Here is a 19,895-nt window from a genome sequence, read left to right as displayed (position 1 = left end):
CTTATACGAAGCCTGATATCAAGTCTGAGGAGGAATTTCTATATCCCCATTCCTAAGTGATCGACGAAGCGTCTCACCGTTGCTTGTGTGATCGGAGTCAAAACGACCCGGCGTTCCTTCTACTCACGCAGGGCTCTCTTCCCAGTCGTTCCCTGTTGATCAAAGTCCACTCGTGCATGGAAGGCCACTCCTCGTGTCGCGGCTGTGCGCAGAAATCTCGAGTCGGTTCCGTTTCGTGAAAACGAATCGCTGTGACAAAGTCCTTCGACGACCAATCTGAAACCAATCTCGTCGTATATCCTCTCCCGTTAGTCTCAGCGGAAGCTCTATGATTGCCATTATCCACGGTGGTTTTCGGAGCTGTCGGTAGTTGTCAGCTTTCACTAGTGTTCGGTGCTGATTGACTCAATGATAGAGCATCATCTTCCAAAATGGTGGACGAATTCGATTGCCGGTGTCCCAATGCTCCCGCGTGTCTGTGTACAACTCTTGAGCTATGCGGACGTTTCGACCTCGAGGACATATCCGACGGAAGCGCGTCGCTGAGTCTACCCGATATGTCCCGTCTTGACTTTGATAGCTCCTCTTCACACGGGGAGGGCCGGGACGGCCTCCCGACTCAGGAATTCGAGGCGCCGCTGGGATTCGCAGACCTCAGAAAATCCAGCCGGATTGAGGGAGATTTCGAGGGGGAGCACGTCTATTGCGAACTCTTGCCTAGATTCCAGCTCCGAAGAGTCAAGAAGGTGCTTTTCCTCAATGCAAGCGAATTCCGAGGTGGTTCTCTGGCTCCTGTTGGCCTATTCTCTTCTCTAGAAATAAATTCTGACTCATCGACCATGACGTCCAATCTCGCTGATTCCATGTTCCGTTGCTGCGAACAGGCGATGCCAATTGAGAGCAGATATTGAGCATTTTTACAACCTCTACTGGTAGGAGCTCTGAAATATTGATTTTTTCCCTAGATGGCGGCGGAGGTAACCCTCGCAGATGCGCTGTCCAACGTGGACGTATTGGACGAACTACCCCTGCCGGATCAGCAACCATGCATCGAGGCACTGCCATGCTCGATCGTCTACCACGCGAACTTCGATACGAATTTCGAGGACCGCAACGCCTTCGTTACCGGTGTTGCGAAGTACATCGAGGAGGCCACCGTTCATTCTGAATTGGTAACTCCCTAGACCCGGCTCAGATGCAAGGATCCGGACAACACTGGATCATATTCGATCTGGATGAACTCATTTTAGAGTATTTCACGTACATTCCGGATTCAGGGGAATTAAAGTCGTTTTTTTTCCCGATAGAACGAGATGTTGGAGCAAGGACAGCAACATGCAGTCATGCTGTACACTTGGAGATGTTGCTCGAGAGCGATACCCCAGCCGAAAAGCAACGAACAACCGAACAGGGTGGAAATTTATCAGAAAACGGTGGAGGTTCTCAAACCCGAAGTTCGTAAGCTCTTCAACTTCATGTACTTCCAGGTGAGTTATGAGTTTCGCTAGCTTTTCGGTGCATTGATTCAGACAGAAATCCAAATATCGGATTCATCTAAATTAATCGAGTACCGGGAGCAAGATCACCCCCACTGATTTCCTCCTTTCCTTCCATCCATCCACAGCGAAAGGCAATCGAAAGATTCACAGCTGAAGTAAAACGCTTGTGTCACCAAGAGAAACGCAAAGACTTCGTGTCCGAGGCCTATCTACTAACGCTCGGTAAATTCATCAACATGTTCGCCGTGCTTGACGAGCTGAAAAACATGAAGTCATCCGTCAAGAACGACTATGCCACCTACAGGAGAGCCGCACAGTTCCTGAAGGTGAGTTCTTCGCTTATGAGATGATAATCTCCATGACCGGTGATAATCGTAGATCACCGAAATCGACGGATCACAGGCCTCAGAATCCCATCGGAAAATGGGTATCACCCAAGACACCTTGTATTTCTCGTGCTGCCAGTCGTAGTTCGGGGATCGAGGGCTCGACTTTTCGCTGAGCTCACTCAACCCATACACCGGAGGGATTACTGTCTGAGGGATATTCAAATAATCCGCCTCATAATCATGTAGGTTCTGGCGGACTCTCAACAACTACAGGAATCGCAAAACCTCTCGATGTTCTTGGCAACTCAGAACAAGATCCGAGACCAGTTGAAAGATTCTCTGGAGAGGATTCCGGCCTACGAAGAACTTCTGGCCGATATCCTGAATACGTCCGTGCAGATGCTGGAAAGTCATATGTACATGCTACCCGCAGAAAAACACATGCTCGTGAAAGTTCTTGGTTTCGCGGCGTTCCTCATCGACGGGAATGTGGCGAACATAAATAAACTCGACCAGAAAAAACGAGTAGCAATCGCCAAGATCGATCGAATTCTGAAGAATCTCGAGATGGTCCCATTGTTCGGCGATATGCAGATCTCCCCCTTTCACTACATTATTCATTCTCCCCATTATGACGCCAAGAACTGGCCTCTGTCGGCGTCCAGTTCTCCGTCTCCTCAAAGTGATCTCTTGAAGAATCTTCAGCCTATCAGGGATGAATACGCTCGCTACATAAGTGAGTTGGCGAGACACTCCAACGAGGTTACGACGACCGTCAAGGAGACGCCGAGGACCGATGACGAGAATCGGGTGAGTTGGTGGGATTCCGCTTCCGGCCTCCGGAGGAGTCGCCATGACGACCCAGAAGAGCGCTCTGTATATTTGAATTATAGAGACTTATCGGTCGGAAATCCGTTTCTCGCTCACAGGAACTCTCGGAGCTCGCGCTGTCGGGTCTCCAGCTGCTCTCCAACTGGACCTGCCACGTGACCGAGCTGTACTCGTGGAAATTGATGCATCCCACCGATCCCAACCTGAACAAGTATTGCCCGGTGGACGCCGAAGAATACGAGAGGGCGACCAGATACAATTATTCTCCGGAGGAGAAATTCGCTTTGATTGAAGTTATTGCCATGATCAAAGGACTCCAGGTGGGTTCATACAGAGGAATAATAGGGATGTCGTTGGGGACTCGCGGAAGTCTCCGATACAATCGAAGGCTTACCGAGCGAAAAATTGTTATCCAATGACTACTCTTTCCATTGCAAGGTCCTCATGAGTCGCATGGAGACTGTGTTCACGGACGCAGCCCGGCGACACGTGTATTTCGAGCTGCAACAATTCGTGCAGTTGAACTTGCGAGAGCCTCTGCGGAAAGCTGTGAAGAACAAAAAAGAAGTCATTCGTTCGATAATCCAGTCGGTCAGAGAAACTTGCGCCGATTGGATGAGAGGCTACGAGCCCAGCGAAGATCCCGCGCTAAAGGGTAAAAAAGACGCTGAATACGAAATCAAGGCTCCCAGACGTAACGTCGGGCCATCGAGCACGCAGGTAAACAGCACGTCATTCACCCCTCCGGGATCTTCGCGCCTCGCATGGGAAGTAAACAGTGTTCGGTATGATTGCGGAAAATAACACACTATCTTCCAGCTCTACATGGTCCGGACGATGCTGGAGAGTCTTATTGCGGACAAGAGTGGTGCCAAACGAAGCTTGCGAAAAGACTTGGATGCCGCCTCTCTCCAGGATATCGAGAAATTCCACAAAAACTCGTTCTACTGGAACTATCTTCTGAATTTCTCACAAACCCTTCAGGTATCGACGTTTTCCTCTACAAGCTACTCAAACGGGGAAGAACCAAACTCACATTTTGCCTGCTCGGGAGCCTCCTCTCAGTATTCTAATCGCGTCTCAACGACCTCTGCTCTTTCAGGAATGCTGCGATTTGTCCCAGCTATGGTACCGTGAATTCTATCTCGAAATGACCATGGGCAAACGCATCCAATTCCCGATCGAGATGTCTCTACCTTGGATTCTCACGGGTAAGCCGTCATGCGTCCGAACCCGCTGCTCGATGGGATATCCTCGAACTACAATTCCAATCTATTCCCATTCAAAGTCGGCCATTCTAGGATGATTAACCGTCATCTGTTCCATCTTTCCCTCAGATCACATTCTGACCACGAAGAATCCGGCGATGATGGAATGTGTGCTCTATCCTCTGGACTTGTACAATGACTCCGCATTTTATGCTTTGACAAAATTCAAGAAACAATTCCTATACGACGAAGTTGAAGCAGAAGTCAATCTGTGCTTCGATCAGTTCGCCTACAAGCTATCAGATCAGATTTTCGCTTACTACAAGCATCTTGCCGGCAGTATTCTGCTCGACAAAAGGTCTGTTTCCGCATAGCCGCTCATCGAATACGTATCATCCGTCATCTCCGACTGAATCATCGATCCTTGGCAAACATTGGACGCTCAAATGAGCAGCTCTTGCTGTCGTTCAGGGGTCTAAATCTTCGATTTCTTGCATCAGGTTCAGAGCGGAATGCATGATACAGGCGGCCGGCACAGCGTTTCCCTACCCTCAGGCCAATAGATACGACACTCTTCTGAAACAGAGACACGTTCAGCTACTCGGCAGATCGATTGATCTGAATCGACTCATCGCCCAACGAGTTAACGATGCGATGCAGAAAAGTCTCAGCCTAGCCATCCAAAGGTTAGTCGAGCAGCGAAAGAGATTATTCATCATCGAGCGTATTCGCTTCGACGAGGATCGTTGATGAATCGAAGAAGGACGTTCCTATCTCGACCCATCTGGTGAATTTCGTCGGGAGCGAATAGGAAGGACCAATCCCGAATTCGCGGAAGACGGCAGATTGTTCCGAGACGAAAGTGCGTGACTCTCAACGGATGTTTTGCTCTACAGATTTGAATCATCCAATATCACTGGCGTCGTAGAACTCGAGGTGCTGCTCTCTATAAACCGATTGGCGCATCGTTTGCTGTCGAAATATCTGCAGTTGGATTCCTTCGACGCCCAGCTACGCGAAGCGAACCACAATGTCCTTGCGCCGTACGGAAGAATTTGTCTCCATGCTTTCTGGGAACTCAATTACGAGTTCCTCCCGAACTATTGCTACAACGCAGCAACGAATAGGTGAGTCTGAGCATTGGCCGGAAGAAATAACGCGATTCCTCTGTGGGAATCCGAGACCGAATCGGCCAGACTCTCCCATGGGATTCTGCCGCGAGGTCTGAAATAAAGTGATCATCCCCAGATTTGTGCCTGTCAACATTCGTGGTCCCATGAGTTTCGGACAGAAGTTTGAGAGAGAAAAACCGCCTTCCGCGCAGCCCCACTATCTGTACGGAAGTAAGGTTCTGAATATTGCGTACCAGTCGATATTCTCTGTCTACGCCAAATTTATCGGACCGCCGCATTTGCGCGCTGTCTGCCGCCTATTGGGATATCAAGTGAGTATCACTCGCTTTGCCCGAATTCTGTCTCAAATCCAAGTCGTCAGATATTCCTTTTTAGCAAGAAGCATCATTCAGAAAAACCTTGCTCGCGTTCCAGGGCATTGCAGTGGTGATGGAGGAACTATTGAAGGTTGTCAAATCACTCATTCAAGGAACCATTCTGCAATATGCAAATACGCTGAAGAACGTCATGCCGAAGGTCAGATTCTCACATAGCCCTGAGCGTTGATACTCCGCTCATTTCATTCGACAGTTCTACAGAACATGATGAGGAGTGGAGTCTCCTCGAGTACATTCCTGCTCGAAATGGATATGGATAGGTCTTGATTTCGAATTATTTCCCTCTGTCAGGTGTGCCGTTTACCGCGGTATGACTACGGATCTCCCGGAATCCTGGGCTATTACCAAGCACAGCTCAATGATATCGTTCAATTCCCGGATGTCAAGATGGATATGTTCCAGAGCTTCAGAGAGGTGGGTCTATCGCTCTCAGGTCTCTTACTTTCGATCACACCGATCTGCTACACGGTCCGCCAGTATCGCTCATATCTTCTGTAATCGCAGGTGGGAAACGCTCTGCTCTTCTGCATGCTCGTCGAGCAGCTGCTTTCCCAGGAGGAGGTGTGCGACCTGCAACACGCGGCTCCGTTCCAGAATATCCTGCCGACGCCCCATTGTAAAGATGGTGAAAAGGCAGAAACCAAACTCAAACGACAGGAACAAAAGTACCTCAACCTGCAGGTATGTGCCCCCGATACGATTACCGGAATCAGTACAATTTCGTATCGCATAGGCCGGCGATGGGTAGCCGATCCCCGGGAGTGACAGACAACTCTTGGTGTTTTCAGGTCGTTCCGACTATCGAGCGCATGGGCACGCCGAAGCAATCTGCCATCGCCAAAGAAGGTGATCTCCTGACCAAGGAGAGGTTGTGTTGCGGTTTGTCTATTTTCGAGGTGATTTTAAGTCGTGTTCGCTCCTTCCTCGAGGACCCCATCTGGACCGGGATGCCCCCTCAGAACGGGGTAATGAACGTCGACGAGTGCGACGAATTCCACAGGTAAGAGTCGAATAGACGATTCCGGGGGGGGGGGCGCAGCGTCTTCTGCGAAGGAGTTAGTAAAGGTAGTATTGGATAAAAATGTCGAAATATTTCTTAACGTGATTCTCTTGCAGATTATGGTCTGCTCTACAATTCGTGTATTGTATACCCGTGGGTGAAAATGAGTTCACAGTGGAACAACTGTTTGGCGAAGGCCTGAATTGGGCGGGTTGCACGATGATAGCCTTGTTGGGTCAGCAAAGGCGCTTCGAAGCCCTAGACTTCTGCTATCACATACTGAAAGTGCAACGCGTCGATGGAAAAGACGAGCTGGTGAAGCAGATCCCACTCAAGAAGATGGTGGATCGCATCAGGAGATTCCAGGTGTTGAACTCGCAGATATTCGCGATTCTGAACAAATTTCTCAAGAACGAAGCCACCGAAGGCTATCCACCCGTGGAGCACGTGCGCTGCTACCCACCTCCGGTCCATCAAAGTCAGCAGAACCGGAATCAGTCGACGATATACATGCGGTCGGACCAGCTGGTGTACAAGAAATAATTACGACAAATCACCTGGTGTCTAGAAGGCAATTATGGCCAAATTCCTAATCATTATCGTCTATGAGACCGATAAGGTGTTTTACCTACATGGTAGGGGAATCGATTCTTCCGGTTCGATTGAAGTATCCTACAGATCCCTCCAGGGGGATATGCATGGAAAAATGACTCAGTCTTGTGTACATAGAAGCAACCGAATGGTTGCGAGAGGAGGCTGACTCGACGACTTTGAGCTCATATGAAGAAAGCATGTCTTGCCGCCTTCTTTGTTCCCAAAATCATCGTCTTCATGCTGCCCTTTACTCTCCGAGAATTCGTCCGCGCTGGAAACTTATCGGGAGAGAATGAGTCATCCATCGGGGCCATCGATGATCCATTCGCGACTTGTCGGATCACATTTCGAATATCTCGATCTAATTAGCTTGGGACCTGCTGTTTCGGAATGCGACCAAAAATAAAAGCTAGTAATCGACATCTCAAAACTGTGGTCTTCGTGTACGCGGGATACTCGAGGCGAGACGGATGCGCTCCCGAAAAATTTGATTGACGATATCAGCCGTGTGTAGACTCGTCGAGTTTAGGGCCTTCTCAGCTCATTGGTCGCATCGATTCATGCCCGCTACGCTTTCTCAGGTGAGTATTGGGCTGGGACCCGGCTTGTGATTCCGCTCCAACCCTCTCATTGAGGAGGGGAGGAGAGACATGAATCGCGCGCTATTGTTGGGCCCTAGCAGACGACAACAACAAAGTAAAGAGCAGCGGCCCTGAGCTCAGCTGAGCTGGAGCGACGTTCTAACTCGCTAGTCAGTTGGCAGTGCTCCTCGAGTTCAAGTGGGATATTTATTGATCCCGAACATTCCCACCAGTGGCTAACAGAGAGTATCGCAATAGTGTAGCGATTGCGGTGTTTCTGCTGAGTCTCCCTGGATAAACTGTGTCAAGTCGATAGTCCGCGAAAGTTGGAGTCTCTGGGGAGGAAACTTCAAAGTGAGGGCCGAGGATGTCGTCCACGGGCGACCCACCCGTGGGTGATTTTCCCCTGCACAAGGCGGTCTTCGAGGATGATCTAGGCGAAGCGACTCGAGTGTTAACGTCGGAAAATATCAACTCCAAAGATAGATACGGTGAGCAACTTGTTGTCGATTTGGAACGGATTCGATTAAACCCGTCTCCGCAGAAACTCTGCCTCCTACGCTCCTATTCGCTCCTTTCGGATCGGGGAATCAGAGCTCCCCCTGGGCTGTGAAAGGACGAGTTGTCCCCAATTTAGAATTAGTGATGTCTTCCTCGGATTCACTGAGGGAAGGCCATGATCTCGGTCGAATGTCTCTTGCACCGCTCATGAATATCCGAGCAGCTCGACGTCAGTAAGTTTCGGGGAGGCGCAGAGCTGATCCAACATGAGTTACTGAAGTCTCATTGAAATCAGGGATCGCTGCGATCTGGGTTGGCGAGTTCGTGAACGAGATCGATAATTGTCACAGTTTCCAACGTCGCGGGTCTCCTAGTCTCCTAGGATTTCTGCTCCAGCGCATGGCGCACGGTTATCCATACGACAGAGCGAATATGAGTTCCGACCATAGGCACCAGAGAACCGCTTCGGAAACCCCATGTAGCTCGATTGCACTGCTCAATTTTCGACGGTCCCCCCAATCCTCCCCGACGCGATATGATGGCTCCTTCAAATAATGTCGTCTTAGAATTATCGTCTCTCTCAACTCATCGGTAGTTGTGTCAACTCTGCCCCAAGTAGTAACTCCAGCCCCAACGCAGAGACTGAGTGAAGCGCTGCCTGTTCCGACCGGGCGTCGACTGGATCCCGCTTGATGCCGACTCCTTAAAGGCTACTCCCTTCCTGTTCGTCCATAGGCGGCACGGTGGCGACATGAATATCGTCCGCACCCATATCCCTCGGGATGTGTGCTGTGAATAGACCCGACAACCCGATGGTCATTGATCTGCTATTGTTAGGGTCCCCGCTTGCTTGGCTCCTGCCGCGGATTCCATTCCCTGACTCCAGAAATCCGAAAGGCTCACCAGAGAACTAATTCCTGTCCACGGAGCTGGTCTAGCAAAGCGAATCATCACTCAGGGGATACTAAGGGTGATTTTCTAAATTGAGTTCAGGCGTAGGAAGATTCCTTCCTCTCGAGGAGACCCCCGGCTCCTATCGAGTGAATCATCTGTGACATCATATTGCCTTGGAAGCCGGAATCCTCGACTTTAAATTAAGCGGAGGATAGAGAACAGTGGCCTGGTATGCCGCCATTAGCTTGAATTCTGATCGCCTTCTGGATTCATCCACAGAGGAATGGATTTTGCTCCGCTGCATATCTCCAAGTCTACGACTGCAAGCAGCTGCGCTACGGAGCTCTACGATTTCTGTCATTTTCCGTGCTGCACTCCTGATTTGCATACGGAAAATGATCGCTACAGATTCTGCTATTCTAATTGATCATCATATGATATTCCCTGTATCTCGAAATCTGTCGCGTACGGGGAACGAGAGCGCGAGGAATTGAGACACCATCATATTTGTATGTATGCCTGATAAAAACCTGAAAATTACAGGCAACACACCGATCCACTTAGCGGTGATGCTCGGACACCATCAAATGGTGAAACTGCTTACGAACAAATGTAATCCCGGAATCCGGAATAACGAAGGCTGGACTGCGGTCGACGAAGCAGTCAGTCGCGCAGATCGCGCACTCTTGTACGATATCCTCAGACGAAAACGAACCTACGCTCAAGAGACTTTACAATGTATGAAGGCAGACATGCTCAACGTTCTTTCCTCCGTTGGAGATTTCTACATGGAGCTCAAGTGGGAGTTTCAGAGTTGGAGTGAGTAGTGCACATTCGAGATTGCTCTAGCGACTTGTTTCCGAATCCGAGGATCTTGATACTAGATTGGTTTCTCCTCTGTTTTTTTTCCGTCGGAGTGTGGTGCTCCGTACACTCCGGCGGGCGCCGAGTCAGGAGAGTCCCACGATTCCCGTCGCGACGAGCCGGTTGTACGTAATGCGATACTTCGGTTTCCAGTCCCTCTCGTTTCTCGAATATTGCCATCCGACGTTTGCCGAATCATGAAAAGAGGCGGCTGCATCAGAATGGACACAACCCTGGTCGATTTCCGCGATATGAAATGGCAGAGAGGTGATCTGTCTTTACTTTTTCGCGCCCACGCGAAGCCTGCCGAGCGGCTCCTAGTCATGGATAATGGAAAGAAGACGTACCATCGAATCAGTTCATCGGTGAGTTCGGAAAGCTGAACGAGAGTGATGTCATTGTTATCAAGGATAATCTGTTCAAGAGCGCGCCGGGGAAACATCCGCGATCTCGCCGTCCTCCTCGATCGGTCTCGAGGGATCCCTGGGGCACCAGGAGTCTCTGTCTCAAAATTGAGCAATTCGCTCCAATTTTTTCAGGAAATCCTTCAGGAGACTGACGTCATCAATGAAATGATGACCTCGGATATCACGCACATGAACTTCTCCACGAAAAACATTTCATTCACTCGGATGCAGTCTGGATGGCTGTTCCCCAGCAATCGTACGGAGAAGGTGTCCAAGTTCGTCGCCGATTTCTACGATGTACATGGACTGGAATTTGTAACTAAGAAACGCCGGGAACATCTCAGCCAAGAGGATCTTGTCAGGAACAAGAAAGCTATGTCGGGTCAGTCTCTCAAGCTCCTAGTTCAGATTGAGTCAATAAGTTCCCGGCATGGGTCGCGATCGGTATCTTAACAATAAGCCTGTGGAAACTCACAGGTCAATTCACCTCAGAAGAAGTTCGGCCGTCACCTCTTCCGCCGATCCCTCCGTGCTCATTGACTTGGGAGGATTATATGGCGGATAGTAACACCAGAGCGCCGGTTCTCGGTCGCCCACCGGTGGTAAAAGTCAATCAGAAGTCTTTCAAGCCCGTCGTCGCAATGAGTAACGAGTTCCCATTCACCACCGAGGACCTCTTGAATATATTGCAGTTCATCGCTCCGTTCAAAGTGAGTCGCCATCTGTGAATTTTTTCGTCGTCCATTTCCCCCTTCCATCCATCCATGATATGCCCCGACCCGGGACATTCTCCGTTTGCCATCCTCGCATTCTGACTGCGATGAAATTCTTCCTGTTCCGCAGCATTTCGACCGACTCCGGGAATTCGTACGGATGAAACTTCCGCCTGGTTTTCCCGTTTTAATGGAGTTCCCGGTACTGCCGACGGTCACCGCGAGAGTGACGTTCCCTGAATTCGAGTACAGAGATAATATATCACCGGATTTTTTCGTCATTCCCAGTGATTATAGTGAACGGAAATTGAGGTCGACTTCGCAGCGACAGAAGTCTTCTCCGAAAAGCTCCTGGACATCGTTTTCGGAATCGCCGTGATAGGATCGCAGAGAAGAAGTGTCGATTCCCTTGAGAATGTGGAAGAAGCCGAGGCACCCTGTTGCTAATCGGATTTTTTTGCAATTTCCGCGATGTTTATCATTCGTTCAAGATGTTAATTAATTATTCTGACTGATGATTCAAACTCCAATGCTCCGGAAGCCGCATGGAAGCTGAGTCGAGTTTGGGTGATAGCCGGGTCAAGCAGCTGGAGATGCACAATCGAGGTCTTTTTCCTAGCTCAGAAAACGTGATCGTGTTCGGTAGGGCACAAGAGCCTTGGATCAACATTTTCTATTCATCTTTACGCGGCTCTACCTCGAGATGAGACCCGATATCAGAACGGGCACAGACCTGATTTTCTACATGCTTGTTACGTATACCCTTTCTTTTAAACGTCCCGGACCTCGCCGCCGGCACTGTACAAGTTCCTCCGAGTGCCTTCTGAGCATCTGTCTCAAAGATGTTTTCGAATGGCGCACAAACTGCACTAACTGTAATATTGACCAATGTTGTTGACAAATGTGCATCAATAATGTTGAGTTTCCCGAGGTCAGACGCGAAACTCCGTCAGTCGAGTCCTCGGTAGACGCTTGTTGGTGTTCTTCTACCACGGACTCTTTTCTGAGAAAACAGACAGGTATTTGGGGTGAGGGACTCATATCCGCTTTTCCGGATTCGTGGAGCATGAAACTGAGAACCTGGACAAATTATTGGGTACGCAAGTCCCGAGATGATTGCCGAGACCTCCTGAAAATTCTTGTCAGGACTGGAGATTCCTATCGGAGCCTCCACGGAAAGTCTTGACATACCTCGATGGAACAAAGGGATTATGCTTAAATAAAGCGGGGAGACCTAATTTCCTCCTTGAGATGACCCGTTTTCTTTGGTAACAGAACAATAGTTCAATTTTATTCTCCTCATCCCTCCTCAGTTCTGCTCATTAAAGTGGTTGTTCATATATAGAATTCTCGTCAATATCATTGTTGTTCAGGGTGTTCGACTTTCCGTCGTTCACACTCTCTCTGGTGTTTCCATCTATTAAAGGCTTGCTCTCGAATCGTCGATCACGAACGAAGAAACGCTCGGGATCAAACAGTTGCTTACTTATTGATGATTCTTAGTTTATAAAGGAGCTCTGTTCCTCGAAAGAAGCGATAATCGATCATTGGTGTCGTGCTGCTGCTGTTGTCGTTCATATTGTTAGCGTGGTAATAATCACCCTCGTCTCCTAGTCATGTAGCATTTGTTTTCATCCATTTCGCTTTTCATACTTTACACAAAGCAACGTCTCCGAGGACTTATCGTTGCTCGCACCACTCTGCTGTTATATATCTCATTCAGACTTGGATTCGAGGATAGATCCTTCATTAGGATTCTCTCTTCGCCCTTGCTCCTTCCCGACGTCTTCGTCAGAGAATCTCAATCACGTCTTTTTCATGGAGCTCCCGTCGGTATATTGGTATTTTGTGGAGCGATCTTGGCGTTTCATGTCCCTGGATCATATGGATAACAATAACAATAATTATATCGATGTGATAATAGTTATAATTTCAGTAACATTCGGAGAGTAACTCGACTGAGCCTGAGATTGTTCGCAGCGCGGCAGCAACTTGGCGACGGCATCCGCGGAAGTAATATTCGTTCTTTCCCGTCAGCTTCGGACAAAGGGAGGATCAGCATAAAAATTCGTCTCCATCAATTCCAGACAGTCCGACCTTCAATAGGGATAGTCGCTCCATCGAGTTTCCCCTCGGCGAGAAGAAACTTGTTTTGCGTCAAAGCTTACGTCAACGGTTTTTTCCATCCTTCGCTGCAGCTCGCGATCCGAGACCCCAGCGAGCATGAGTTTTTGAGTCCAATCGTAACACACGTGGTTCGCATCGAGAGTTCATTGTTTTCTTCGAAGGAGAATCATCCTCCGTAATTTTGATTTTGCTATAACCGTTCGGCGTTCTTCAATCAGATTACGCATCATTGGGCTTTGTTTCCATCTTCCTTCCGATGCGCCTATTCTTCGACTCCCAATCATTTATTGAAAAGAGCTATAACTCGTCGATTCAGGCCACAAGTATTCCGTCTGATGAATAGAGCCGTCGCCACCATCATCATCATCGTCGTTCTGTTCCTCCTAACCGCTTGAGCACAGCTTCCCCTCTAAACGTAAACACTCATAACTGGGAGGAAATTACAGATGGTGGAAACGAGACGCAACACCGACGACTCGCCTTCTCATTGTCCTTGGGACAGCGGCCTGGGAGTCACTGGTGAGCGTAGCGCAATCGGGCGCGAGAGCAAGGCTAGCTATTTGATTGCCCCGAAGTATCGCAAATTTATGTAATCTCGAGCATGATGCTCCGGCAGTAGATGGAATCATTTCCAGCCCTTGCAGGGCTCTCGGCCGAGACAGTTAGTGGCCTCGACCGGGGTTGATGCCTGCTCCTCGCCGCCGTCTCCACTGTCTCATGGTGATCGCCTCGTTTCCAGGAATGTTCTTTACGCCGCGAGAAAAATTGATGGACCAAGGGTTTTCAATTCCATCGGTATAAACGGATGTGGATTCGATCACTGGACATCCCCGATGGCTTCAGGCTATTTTTTTCGAGACCACTCGCCGATATCGGGGAGAATAGATTCTGTGATATATTGATTACAATAAATCGTAGTCCTAAAACTTCAAGTCTATCGCAGCATAGATTCCAAGGCTAACATCAGGTCGTAGCAGTTCCTATCGTTGGCGTTGTTCTCTACCTATGTACACGGTGGAATGAGTTATGGTTATGAGGTGTCTTGTTCCGTAGCTCGCTTATCAATACTCATACATAGGTCGGCATTTTCGGCATAGCTCAGACTACAGCTTTCACCCGTACGTCATTATCATAACGTGCTCATATTTTCATTCTCTCAAACATCATCGTAACGATATCATATTCATTAGCTCTCCTTCGTCGGTGGTGGGCGTCCATAGCGAGGGTTATCTTGTTTCAAGGTCTCGCGAACCCTGATAGGCATACACACATATATCAATAGATGGTAATAATAGGCGGCGTCAATATTTACGTTCCAAACGGTTAAGTACGTTCCAGTCGCGGTCCCACTATTGCATTTCGCTGCGGCTTCCTACCGCAGACACGTTTCCGTGATCCCCATAAGGATCCCACCTCTTCTCTCCCTTTGATATCTGCGGTGGCTGACTCGAAGATCTTCTGGAGGGGCAGAGGAAAAGATGAGCAGAAAATTATCGAACAGTTACGATCGTCGGCGTCGGTTTGATTCACGGAACAAGTCATCGAGTCGGCTCCCGAATATGATGGCTGCGATTCGCGAATATGAAAAAAATGGAGTCGTTGAGAGTTGAGATACATCATACGATGAATCATCAGGAGCTCGATGTGTTCTCCATAGCTATAGTGAGGCACTCACTATAGTGAGTCATGTTTCCAGCGGCAATAAAAAGCGAAAGACGCAAACGAATCATTCCGAGTTTCGGACTCGCGATCTGGGTCCTTCTTGGGCTCCTCCCGCGAATGAATCCCATCGTCACCGAAGGAGCGCTCCCAGGATTTCGGTCTACTCATGCATGGACGTCCCCCGGACTCTCGGTCGAATTCCGATCCCATCAGTGCCGAACTATTGCAAGAAAAAGCCCATGTGGATGGGGTATGCGTATTCTGGACTAGAATGCCAGGGAGATGGAGGATTTCCGCTCTCCGCTCATCAATGACTGGGATCCGTGTACAACCGGACTACTCAATCGCCGCTGCGAAGCTCCGGAGCCGATCGGGATCGCGGATATCCCCTAGGAGTGCCGAGCTCGCGGAATATCCACCCCGGTCAGTCTCGGGTGCAGCTGGCTCATTCGATTGAACGATTGCTTCGATTTCTCCGGTAGGACTCTCCGCGATGCGCTCAAGTTCAAGGAGAATGTTCGTAGATCAATCATTTACAATGTCTAGCAATCAATCATTCCTCCATTAACCACATGCATCCGTTTTGAATGACCACGATCAACCCCTGAGCGACGGCTTGAAAGTCCGAAATTTTGCCGAATTTGAGGGAAAGAGACCAGAGTAGAAGAAAATCGGAGATATTGTATCAGCTTGCCTTCTCTTCACCGATAAAAATTCATGATCCGTGACTCACGAGCTTCGTCCAAAGTCACGTAACGCGGTATGAGTGGGATCGACTTGTTGAGCCTGCGCGGTCGAACTGGGAGTTGGAACGGCTCCGAGCGAAGAGCAAGACCACCCGATGGAAGGAGATCCTCCGCCTGGCATGTCCGACCATTTTTCTTGCCGTTTCCTGGCGAGAGTCTTTGTCGGCGGCGACCATGCAGGAAAAGAATTATGGAAATCCAAGCGGTTCCGTTCTCACTCAATTGATGATCCTCATGCTGTTCTCCCTGTGTTCATAGGGCTCATTCCCGTAGGATTCCGCACAGTCATTACGGTGTCATCTATAGTTGATTGTTCAAATCGTCAGTGGTTTTCGCCGTCAAGGATTCGCAGATCCGACCGCTGAAGGTGAGAGACGTATTTTTTTCAACGCTCAAATGCTTGCATCTTGTGTTTAGGTTTTGAACTAGAAAACGGTGCCCTTGCATTTGTAAGTGGCAAGAGTTTCACACATTGGTGCTCGCAATTGGCAGATGCTCGGTCTTCGAATCTAGGCGGTTTTTTTCCTGATCCCCACTCGATCCAATCTCCGAAGGAGAGGAGAGACTATTCTTCAGCCCAAAGTTGTTTTCCCCCCCGAATGGAAGTTGTTCTGGCCGGGTAGAGGAAGAGCCTCGTCCTCTTGAGATGGCACCTCCTCAGGAAATTGGAGTCCAATTTTGCCGCGAAGAAATCCGATAGAGAAAAGCACCCATGGAAACTCCTGCCTCAGTGTTGTTGGCTAAAGTACAGCAACTCTCGTCACTCGTATCTCTTCTTTCTCATTACATGTACCATAATGTATCAGTATGTATTGCTTTTTCGAAATTTCGCTCCCCGGTGGAGAAAATCAGAACAAATCATGCCTCCGCTTCTATTCCGTAAATTCCGGATGCACCCCTCTCTTATTCAGACGTTAATCCCTCCGGTGTGGATCAGTCGAGAATCGCTCGGTTGGACATTGAACCAGCCTAAAGCATTCCGGCGCGTCGCACGCGGGGAAAGACTTGTAATGCAAGAAACTTCAATCGGAAACGACTGCTCATTGTCTTGGCAAATCGGATATGAGCGGGGGAGAGAAGGGAACTTCGCGGACGGGCGAAATTAAGAATATCCACTGTGTACGTGACAGTCAGGTGAGCAATTTTCCAGTAATCGGGTCTGGCCTGGAGCGAGAATCGCCCGAAAGCTGCGAGACAAGGCCCTGAGAGAATTCCGACTCCTTGGTACGAAATGACGGGAAGGATATTGACGCTGATCTAATGAGTGAACAGACACCCAAAACTGTGAAGGGGAATCATCTATACTGAACGAAAAGGCAGGAGGGTGAGTGTATCATACCACAGTCCCTCGGGGAAAAAGTCCGGTGTCGATCTGCTCGACCGCCGGTCTTCGGGAATTCAACGATTCTCTGTCTTTAAGAACGGACAGAATCAGCATGCTTCAAGGAAAGTAGAGCAGAGTTCCGAAAATAAATCCGGGAAGTGGATGAGCGATGCGTGTACGCGAGCGAGCCGTTCGCGAACGACGAAAGGCTTCGCTCGCTCTCAGGTACGGTAGTGTTGTTTCTTTCAATCTAGGACGTTTAATTAGTCGTTGTCATCCGTTTAACCATGGGACTCTAAATGCATCCATATTATTTCGTCGGACGATCGTAACGCGGCGCACAGACACCAATGAATTCATCATCTGTACACAGCACTCATGCATTCAGTACCTCGCGCGTCTGGGCTACCTCAACAGGTTAACAGTACAAAGACAAGCGTGGCAGCAGTCATCCAGCTGCGGCGACGCACTCGCAAGCTGCGGAATCCTTACTCGCAATCACGTCATTCACTCAGCTCCGAGCACACGCCCACATTAGCGTTAAAGCACGAAAAACGAAACCTACCTCAACCCAGCATGTATTGGATCGATTGATACCTAAGTTTTCCCGATACATAGCATACCTGAAGAGCAACCTCACGACGGCTTCGTGTCCAAGTTGGGATATCGAGGGCAAGCTGCTCGCCACGTCTCGGGTTGTATTGTCGAGTCGTGACGGCGACTAATGCTTTTTCTAGGAATATCCGGCTCAGATAGAGAGTATTTGTAGAATACATGTAAGCTTCCAGACAGCTTGATTGGAGCCCGACGAAAACAGTCCATCCCAAACGGAGGACGGAACCGAGTCGGGACTGAGGCATCAGTCGGAGTGGCTTGCGCCTGAGAAGGTCTTCTCCGTTCGTAAACTACGTTCATGACGACTACGGCTAGCGATATCATCATCAGAATTAACAAGATTACTATGCGTATTGTAATTCACTGTCAGTGCTCTTCCTTCCTGTATCACGTGGTGGCTCGCTATGTAAATACTGTCTGTGTGTCATCATCATGTTCAATTTTACCGACATCGTTGCTACGTCTGGCTGTGGCTTGAGCTCAGCGTAGCTCGTGAACGCCTCCCGCTAACGATCATATATTGATTGGAATTGACCAACTTATTGGGTTCTTGCCGGTTTAACCTTCGATGCGCTTCGTATCAACCGTACTCGACCCCAGTGCGGCCTCCGCCTAGTCGATTCATCGTGACCGTACATAGCGAGCTTCCATCGTATCCATTGATTTTCGAGACTGCTGTCTCTCGCGGGAATAATTATGGGGGGTTGCCGTATCAAAGCGTCTTAAACAGTAGTTCCGAATGAAAGCGGAACGGAAAGCCAACGTTATCCGCAGACTACATATGTATCGAGTATGGAGTCATGTGTTGATGATCATCAATCTACGTGTCATCATTATTATCTTCATATTTGTCCAACATTTTCATTAATCCATATCTGGCGCGTCCGATACATTCCACTGAATCCGAGGCGAGCTCGGAGAGATTCTCCTCTTCGAGTCACGGCGGATCGCAGCAATCGGGTGCTGAGGTCATCCATGAGTTTCTCTCTCGACCATCATTGGCAAGTCATCAGTTTGATAGTCATTATTTCGAGATAATTATCGTCATTCCCATCATCGAGTCCCCGCTGCATATTCCGTATATCAATGTATAGCCTTGTATATGAAAACGATTAATCATCTTAATTCCCCCATCGTTGAGAAAGGTGTAAGCCGTTCGAAAGTTTCTATCTATACAGTATCTTCCGGAGTGCTGAATAGAACTGAATTGGAAAACGCTCTGACCTGCCGAGTATTTGCATGGCCTCTTCAAGATCAACGATAAAACCACCGGACGGAGCCACTCGTGGGAAACTATCTTGAGATCGAATTCTCAGGAGTCCATTCCAGAGTACTAATCGCACTGTCTCGATCTTCAGTCAACGTCTGTGTGTCAATCTGCGTCCTATTATTCATGTCCTGACGTCATGAGGAGTTAGATTTCTCTCGGCCAGCCACGGTTATCGAATTCGAGAGTATGGTGCACCCTTGGCCGATTCACAATGAGCTCGATAATTTGCTGTGAGGCTGTTTTTCTCGTTGCGAAACACTTGATCGCTTTGTGAATTCGTTCTCGTTGCTATGAATTTGTTCTTTTATCTGTGAGTTTGTTCTCGTTGCTATGAACTTGTTCTTTTATCTGTGAGTTTGTTCTCGTTTTAGTGAGTTCGCTCTTGTTTCCGTGACTTTGTTCCTATTCTTCATTCGAGTCTGGTTTCATGTAAACGGGGTTTGTTCACCTGGTTTTCACGACAAGAAGTCGCTCCTCCCATCTGGGTTCATTTGGTACCACATTGAAAGAACTCCAAGCATAATTCGCTCCTCAGTGCTGGAGCTGGCATGTGACGAGTTGTGAGGTTTGAGGTGCTCGTCCGCTTTGCAGATCCTTCCGTCGCGCTGGTTGCCTCGTCTGAATGCTGTTTCATTGTTCTTGGTCGATCTGGTGTCGAATTATTGAACTATTTCCGTCCTCGTGGATTGGCGATGTGGGTTTGCTTCCTGTTGTCGTCGTCAACGTTTCAGTTTGCGGTCATGAATCATATCTACTTATTTGAGTGTGATTCTTGCTGTCGCTAAGGTTCTGGCGACATAAAGCTCGTGCTTCCGTGGAAATCGTTGTTGTTCTTGCTGTTCTTGCAGTATAATTGATTCGCTGCCTCTGCATCTGTTTAACAGTATAGCTCTTCATAGACATCACCATTAGAGTGGTCGTGATGCGTAGGTTCATTTCTTGAAGGGTCACAGACGGATTCTCTTTTCCAGGAGACTCGTGGCTGTGAGAAGCTCCTCAAAGACTTCGTGTGCTTCCATGTGCAGTGAATTACGTGGAGGGTTCTTCGGAAAAGGGTTGGCGGAAGGCAGGGTGCGTGTCTCCGGAATTCCGTATGAGTTTGTGATTGTGAGATCAATTCCAACCACCTTGAGTCGAATCACGACGTGCCGATTGGCGACAATGCTGTGCCGGTGCATTTCGCTGTGATTTTCCCCTTCCTCGCATTCTTGTTCAACAAT

General features: G+C 48.8%; 2 protein-coding genes across 2 annotated transcripts; both read left to right on the top strand.

The window, feature by feature from the left end:
* Positions 1-965: 965 nt before the first annotated feature.
* On the top strand, positions 966-7,177 carry Cyfip (Cytoplasmic FMR1-interacting protein Sra-1). Its single transcript, XM_003737662.2, has 17 exons — positions 966-1,172; positions 1,308-1,487; positions 1,625-1,825; positions 2,075-2,638; positions 2,758-2,979; positions 3,098-3,379; positions 3,479-3,643; positions 3,762-3,870; positions 3,997-4,225; positions 4,368-4,553; positions 4,764-4,994; positions 5,116-5,311; positions 5,415-5,516; positions 5,669-5,791; positions 5,882-6,058; positions 6,166-6,377; positions 6,494-7,177. Exons 1-17 carry the CDS (start codon positions 966-968, stop codon positions 6,918-6,920), a joined length of 3,813 nt encoding a protein of 1,270 aa, XP_003737710.1. The 3' UTR covers positions 6,921-7,177.
* Positions 7,178-7,775: 598 nt separating this feature from the next.
* On the top strand, positions 7,776-11,847 carry LOC100899733 (ankyrin repeat domain-containing protein 13C-B). Its single transcript, XM_029111752.1, has 6 exons — positions 7,776-8,043; positions 9,491-9,766; positions 9,965-10,176; positions 10,363-10,639; positions 10,696-10,928; positions 11,062-11,847. The coding sequence occupies exons 1-6, from the start codon at positions 7,920-7,922 to the stop codon at positions 11,308-11,310; spliced, it is 1,371 nt and encodes a 456-aa protein (XP_028967585.1). The 5' UTR covers positions 7,776-7,919; the 3' UTR covers positions 11,311-11,847.
* Positions 11,848-19,895: the final 8,048 nt, after the last annotated feature.

The sequence above is a fragment of the Galendromus occidentalis genome, unplaced genomic scaffold (genome assembly GCF_000255335.2).
Source record: "Galendromus occidentalis unplaced genomic scaffold, Mocc_1.1 scf7180000075612, whole genome shotgun sequence".
NCBI lineage: Eukaryota > Metazoa > Arthropoda > Arachnida > Mesostigmata > Phytoseiidae > Galendromus > Galendromus occidentalis.
This window is presented reverse-complemented; position numbering and strand designations above follow the sequence as displayed.